Here is a 7,785-nt window from a genome sequence, read left to right as displayed (position 1 = left end):
CTATATGACATTTTAGCTTTGGGGCCCTTGAATATTCTCAAATATAATTCTCCTTCAACAAGGCAGTACAAGATGAGACGCGGTCAGAGTTATTGGGAGCGTACTTGTCTAACGGTAAAGTCCCTTTCTACAAGTAATCAATGAATTTATTGTGCCAATTTCAAAATAAATTATTCGAGCTTACCTCATATTCATTCTAATTGATGATAGATCAGAAATCACCCAAATAAGGGATGACTCGATCCCGAGAATGTTTGATGCGGAAACGATATTTCTCAATAAGAGCCCAGAGTTGCTTCCGGAGTCAGTGATATCAGCAGTAGATTCGAGACTAGCACATCCGGCTTGGTTTTCTCGGGTGACATAGATATCTTTGATTTGATCAATCGTTATAATATTTTTGCTCTAAGTACCCCCCACTCATTCAAGCCCTGTAACATATGCTTCATACTCGGCTTCATTGTTAGTAATAAAATAACTTTTATGAATTGTCCAACTATTTTTTCAATAGGTGCATTAATCCTTGTCCCTAACCTGGGACTTCTAATACTTGCGGACCTAATTGTGTAGAAGGTCCAAATCCGATAATTATCCCAGAAATAATATGTATTTCCTTTAGCTTCGGGTAATATGTTCGAGCTAAAATTAATCATGAAATCTATTAAACTTATGATTTTATAGCCGTACGCAGCTGATAAATAATATCATATTCTCTAAGTTAGACTACCCATTTAGCTAGCTTTCCTGACAGTTTGTACTTATGTAAAATATTGCGTAATGAAAATATAGTGACTACGAGAATTAGATGATACAGAAAATAAAGCCTTAGATTTAGGGCAGCTGCTATCAATGCCAACTTCTCAAAACGTAGATATGTAGTTTCCGTGTCTAAGAGTATTTTACAATAGATAGGAGATTGTGTACGTTTATCTTCTTAAATTAAGATTGCATTTACCGAGGCCTCCGAGATAATTTGGTGTACCAGCAACCATCTTTCTCCTCAAAATTTTAAAAGTAATGATAGGCTGATGTTAGCTAGCGAGTCCGGGTGATTCGATTTTACGGTCTAAACCAATATTTCGAAGTTTTGTAACTTTATCTTTTATTACTTGACTCTGGTTTCTTTCTCTTGTTTGACCAGATTACAGCGGGGGTCAATATTGAGCATACAAGTCATTACCTCCAGTAGTATACCTGTTATGTTAGCATGGGGGCAAGCAAAGTAATTTATTTTAACACATAAAAATTCAATCAACTTACCTTTAAATTTGGTGTCGAGTCTCGACCAACGTAAACCTTCCTATTTGGGAAGTCAATGATAGTTTTTAGTTCTTCAGCATTTGACCTCGTGGCTTCTGATTCTTTCGGTTCAATAATTGTTTACGAAAATATTTGTCTAATTGTCCGTGACTATTAATGAACCTTCCTTCCTCGCGGTCTTTAATTATACCTATGCCTACCTCTTCTTTTCCGGTTGTCAGGTGTGGAATCTTTGTAAGCAATCCCGTGGATATTTTTACCCATGCTTTTCCTAACTTTCATTCTTCTCCTGTGAAATTTTGCAATTAAGCAAGGTGATTCCTTACCTGTTCGGGAAGGTCCGGATCTTTTTCATCCCGTAAAGGAAATCTCGTATCTCTTTGCTCGGACCTATGTTTTAGATTTTTGCGCTTAGATTCGAATCACCCAAAAACCACCTCAATTTGGTCTTCGAACCTATTTTTGACTTTCGATTGAACCTCCGTGCCTTCCTCTATTTGAAGTCCGATGCTGTAACGGTTATGCATATTATTCTCATGGGATAGTCGGGAATTTTCGGAGGTGTTCTGTTCCTTGATCTGTTTCTGTAAAGTCAGAACTAAATTTTGCAAACTAAAATTACCTGATGTATCTGAACCTCCTGTTTTGAACTGTTTGGCGCAGCATTGTTATAATCAATTCCGGTACTAATAGTTGCGATACCAATATACCGATGTACATTCTCTATTTTTCTCAGTTTGTTGCTTACCTATCATTATCATGGCTATTCTTCCATTTTCATTTTGCATGGTAAAACCATCTCCAACTTGGTTGGCCTCAACTCTGTTGATTGGCAAATTTCGGCCATGACGAAGGTTTAAATTGAAAAGAAGCGAATATTAACAAAAATTGTTAGTATCTTTGGATGAATAGCAAATTTGCTTGAGTTGCAACAGAACCAAACTGTTTAACCCAAAAAATGAATTTCAAGGTAAAAGTAATAAATTTTATATGACGGGCCACAAGCAACTGATTCGATCCGAAAGATATAAATTTTCGTTAAGACAACGTGATGGAGAAGTGAAAAATAAATTCAATGACAGATAATATAATAAAAATAAAGCAGAGAAGAAATAATTCTTATTGAATGATCCTTGATAGGATGTTAAGCCGAACAGAGCTTGAAGGGCCGAACTATTGCTAAGGAGCAAGATGCTATGAATTACAATGTATAAAATTGTAGAGAAGAAAATTAAATTCCCCTGATGGTGATAAAATTGTGTCTATTTATAAGGCTAAATCTAAGTAACCATTCTCCTTGAATTATGGGTCAATTATGAGCATTTACTCAATCCATCTGTTACTTTTGGAAGACTTGCAACAATTGTGTAAATGCTGGAATTCCGTAACTGATGAGTTAATTCCATAACTGATGAGTGAATCCCGTGCCTGTTGAGTCAATCTCGTAATTGATTGCCTTGTTTTGACCGTTACAACCATTTATTACATTTATTATACGTTACATAATTGATTTGTAACTGATGACATAATGATGGTATATCCCATGTAATCTAGGATAATTGATTCTTTCCTCATTTGTAATTATGAGATATTCTATCGTAATTGATCCAGAGCTATTCTATGATGGTCAGTTCCGAGACTAACAGGCACGGTACGAGTATGCCCGATCGTGAGTGTATTTCACATGTCATTCCTCGCTTTTCTCATAACTTTACTGACATGTGTCGCAATTTAATAGACCCACGTGGCGAGTCTATTTTTCACTAATACATGTATGTCCAAATGTACGTTTTTTTTATTTTTCATGTAAATATTTTCTCAAGGTAAATCAAATTTTTAATTATAAAAAAGAAAAGGATGCTAAGGATTAGTCGGTTCTGAAATTTAAAAAGAAATTGATTATACCTATGAATTATAGAAACAATGATGTACGACCAAAAAGAAGTATATAGGACAAGTTAGTCTCCTTCTACTGGCTGTAACATTGGAGATTAGAACAACAAACAATAAATAAAGAAACATACTCCACAAGACAGAGTCAAATTTGGGAAAAGCCAAACCCAAACCCAAACCCAAACACATAGCTTGTCATCAGCCATTCTTGCCTGCACAGGGAATCCATCCAGACATAAAAACACAACCTTACAAAATCCATAAATCCCCACAACAATTCATTTCTAACTCTGTTTAATCATAAAAGTTGGTCAACGCAAAAGTCAACTGGTAGGCATACCAACATTTATTATCATATATATATATATCCTTGGGCTCTTGGTAAGAAGCATAAGTCAAATTTTTGATGATTCTTGGTAAAAAAGACTTATTCTTTGGTATGTTTTGATGATCAAGATTCTGTCTTTGATGCTGTAGGTTGTCAATTTCAAGAATTTAAAAGTATCTAAAGGTAGATGTTTATTGCAAGTGGAGGCCTCTGAGGAGGGACTAATTTTTGTATGGATAGTTTATGCTGCTTCAATTCTGGTAACTCTCAGGTCAGGCTTTAAAAACAGCTTCTTTTACCTTTTGTTTTTTATATACATATATTGACTTTCATGCTTACTTTTCAGCTGTATTTCAGGTTAGGCTGATGATCCTGTAGTTTTTTCTTAGATTGAATTCTTTTTATGATGCAAAATAATAATAATTTGAGTACTAAATTTTGGGGCTTGTGCATTTCTATGATATTGTTTTATGGTTTTAGCTGAATTATGTGGGTTGAATGTTGTCTTTGAGGAATAAGAAAGATTTATCAAAGATTATATTTGTGTACTCCTAGGATTGGGGGACAGTAGAAGTGATGATTATGTGATGCAATCGGTAATTATACTCGCTGAAAGCCACTGCTTTCCTTTGGTTTCTATAGTTTTATTCAACTAAGTTGCTTGGACTCGGGTGCGTGTGTCCGATACGGGTGCAGATTTAGAGGTTGGATCCTTTGTGATCTAAATTTTAAGATTCGAGGGTATGAATTCAGGTACGGATACAGGTGTGGGGATTCGGCTAAAAATGATTCAAATATCAAAGGGATGTTATGGGTTAGCCCAACTATACTTCCTTTAAAATTTGAATTGTAAGCGGTTGGATTTTCTAAATTTATTGGACACCATTTGATTTTTTGAGGTAAATTATATGATTTTGATCATGCTGGTTAACATTGTTTAATAAACAATTAATAAAATAACCATTATAACTAAAAATTTTAATATAATCTTTAGTTCAAATTTTTTTTCAAATATTGAGTTAACTGAAATTAGTTTCAATTAAAAAGTCAGCAATTTTGACATCAAAAGGTCGATTCTGGTAGAGGGGAGGAAATCATTTTTAGTGAAGATGGTGAATATTGTATCAGGGATTACTACTGACGTTTTTATACTTGGTGTATTTTATAGTATAATCTGTCAGTTCTTTCTAGGAATTTGAATGCACGATTTCTAGAATTGTTGACTTCATATCAATAGGAGATTGAAGTTTCCTTTTGCCTTTAGCTTGCAGGAGGACGGTCATCATGTGGCAAAGGAAGAAGCCATCAAGGGCCTGCAAAGTATGGGTTCAGCCTCGTTAAGGGGAAAGCAAATCATCCGATGGAGGATTATCATGTTGCTAAATTCACTCAGTTGCGCGGAGGGGAACTTGGACTTTTTGCTATTTATGATGGGCATTCTGGAGATAATGTGGCTTCCTATTTACAGAAGCATTTGTTTTCCAATATCATAAACGAGGTGATTTGTGGATTCAGAAAAGCTTTCTCAGCTTATTTAACTGCTTATGACAGATGCTCGGGTTTTCTGTTTCTTCCATCGAGCCTTTATTTGTTGCTTTTAGTTACTCTTGCCAACATATTTTTGAATTTTCCAGGAGGATTTTTGGACCGACCCTCATAGCTCAATCTTAAAAGCTTATGAGAGAACAGATGAGGCTATTCTTTCACATAATCCTGATCTTGGACAAGGAGGGTCAACTGCAGTGACTGCAATGCTTATAAATGGACGAAAGCTATGGATAGCAAATGTTGGAGATTCCAGAGCAGTGCTTTCGAGGAGGGGGCAGGCGATACAGATGAGTGTTGATCATGAACCACACACTGAGCGGAGCAGCATCGAAAACAAAGGTGGCTTTGTCACAAAAATGCCAGGTGTTTATCCCACATCTAATGCCTTATTACTATTAATGTAGTACTTCTCTTTTTAGTTCGTTTTGTAACTGAATTGTGAATGGAAGACATCAATAGTTTCTTCAAGTCCTATATTTGGTTCATTCCATCATTTTCCCATCTCATCTCATCTCACATCACAAGCCTGTATGTCCCCTCTTCAATTATTCTTAGTATTGTCTGTTGACAAGACCCTTTGTTAGGGATATTATGTGCTCTGATTCTAATTAAATCTTGTGAGAATTACTTTAACTTCTCTCACTTGACTAAATAATGCAATAGATTTGTCCCATGTCTCGTGGGGCAACAAGGAGTCCAATGTGTCTTCATGGTTGTATTTATTTTGTATAATTGTATCTTATGGAAAATAATTTTTTTTAAGTTTGTAGAACTTGTAAAGCTTTTTAGTCGGGATGGTGCTTTAGTCATTTACTCAGATCCTATATCTTTTAGAAGTCTTTTAGTCATGTCATAGATTTATATGTTAGTAGAAAATATAGATAACTTCTAGTATTTTTTGTCTTGTATGCTACTGGTCTGAGATGAGTTTAAATGGAGCAACATAGTCAATGAGGATTCATATAGCCTACCCCAACTTGCTTGGGATTGAGGCATTGTAGTGTTATTGTTGTAAATAAAGCTTTTTATGATCACAAACACCGGAAAAGCTTACAGAGAAGAGTTCAACATTTCTGTTTGAAAAGCTAGGATCCATGTGTTGCGACCATCTTTTCCATTAACGATGAGACTGATTTTGGGCATGAACAAGTTGAAGGTTTGTTTTATAACCAGCTTGGTTGGCTTACAACTGATACTACAGTTACGATCCCATTAATGAAATCTCTAGTTAAGTCAAGTTATCCTGTTGGCAAGGACTCCACGTGCGGTATCTTGAAGCAGTCCTCAGCAGTAGGAAGTAGTAGGTTATTGAGGAATTTGGAAAACGGTTGTGTTAATTATAGACGTGAATACATGATTGATGTGTTTAACCAGGATAAAATGAATTTTATGCGTCAAATCCTCACAAGCACATGTTTTCATGTCATTTTTTAATTTAGTGAGAGTTGTCAGCTGACTAACAGCATGCTGCAAAGATGTGCTTGTTCTTGATATATTGTTTAACCTCCATTGCTACTGTGGTCCACCATACATTAAGCTAAGTATACACACCCTTTTAGATATTTGTTGACTGTCAGTCCAACATTTTATGTATAAGGTGTCTGAATCGGTTGTTGGCTATTAGTACCTTACTATGAAGTCAACCTTCATTTATCTCGACAAATTTTTTATATTTGGTGGGGAAATAGTTATAAGAAGAATCTTTTTCCAAGAAGTGGTCTAGACGTGGAGCGTGTCTTAACATTACCATATGTTGGAGACATGCTCATTAAAATGTGTACTATTATCTCAGGAGATGTTGCTAGAGTGAATGGTCAACTGGCTGTTTCTCGTGCTTTTGGAGACAAGAACCTGAAATCACACCTGCGTTCTGATCCTGATGTAAGAAACATCGATGTTGATGGAAATACAGATCTTCTTATCCTTGCAAGTGATGGTTTATGGAAGGTGTCATTTTGCTCCAACATTCAGTTTGGTCCCTTTTCCTTCTTGCACTCTGTACAGTGCAATTCTCTTTTTTCCTTTCTATAATTGATGATTCTCCAGGTAATGTCTAATCAAGAGGCAGTTGACATTGCGAAGAAGGTTAAGGACCCACAGAAGGCAGCCAAGCAATTAGTCATCGAAGCGTTGACCAGAGAAAGTAAAGATGATATCTCATGTATTGTTGTCCGATTTAAGGGGTGAATCCACGACAAGTTATCGCAGTGTGCAGTATATACTGTCCGTGTACAAAAGTAAAACTCTATAGTAAATAGAGTGATATTTGTAAGATGAGATGCAACTCCAAGATTCACAGAAGCTTGAAATATATATGCCCTCTCCCCTGCCCCTGCCCCTGCCCCTGCCCCTTCCTTCTTTGTAATAGTTCTTTACTCGGGTTGTGTGATAATTCTTTCCTACTTATAGAGATTTATCAGAGTGGATTTTTCTATAATTTGCATAAAGACTTGCTTTTGTAATCATGAAATGGTCAGGGGCTTGATGATATGGTTTATAGACAATTTGATTTTGAAGATCGCTTAGTTTCTGGATCCAAGCTTTGTTCCAAGTCCAAACCATATATAAGCTTGACTACTGTTTTTTTGCAGCTACTTTGGTAAAACCTGCACATGATTTTTAACTATTTTCTGGTTTCTTATAATGCTGTTCTTATTTTTATGGTTTCTGTTGATGGTACTAATATATTGTCCCTTTTGTCTTTTTCATTTTCTTGAGCCGAGGGTCTTATCGGATACAGGCTCTCAACTCCATCG

General features: G+C 35.9%; 1 protein-coding gene across 3 annotated transcripts; it reads left to right on the top strand.

Moving 5' to 3' along the window:
* Positions 3,234-7,568, top strand: LOC109229083 (probable protein phosphatase 2C 10). Of its 3 annotated transcripts, none has more exons than XM_019394399.1 (6): positions 3,234-3,483; positions 3,631-3,752; positions 4,746-4,979; positions 5,116-5,392; positions 6,822-6,976; positions 7,076-7,568. In XM_019394399.1, the coding sequence occupies exons 2-6, from the start codon at positions 3,714-3,716 to the stop codon at positions 7,214-7,216; spliced, it is 846 nt and encodes a 281-aa protein (XP_019249944.1). In that variant the 5' UTR covers positions 3,234-3,483; positions 3,631-3,713; the 3' UTR covers positions 7,217-7,568. The 3 variants fall into 3 exon arrangements, with proteins under 3 accessions (XP_019249944.1, XP_019249943.1, XP_019249945.1); XM_019394398.1 differs by having other exon boundaries at positions 3,234-3,534; XM_019394400.1 differs by having other exon boundaries at positions 3,234-3,534; positions 6,822-6,999; positions 7,076-7,167.

Source organism: Nicotiana attenuata, chromosome 7 (genome assembly GCF_001879085.1).
Source record: "Nicotiana attenuata strain UT chromosome 7, NIATTr2, whole genome shotgun sequence".
In the NCBI taxonomy this organism is placed as follows: Eukaryota; Viridiplantae; Streptophyta; class Magnoliopsida; order Solanales; family Solanaceae; genus Nicotiana; species Nicotiana attenuata.
The sequence above is the reverse complement of the archived record's forward strand: the minus strand, read 5'-3'. Positions and strand labels throughout refer to the sequence as shown.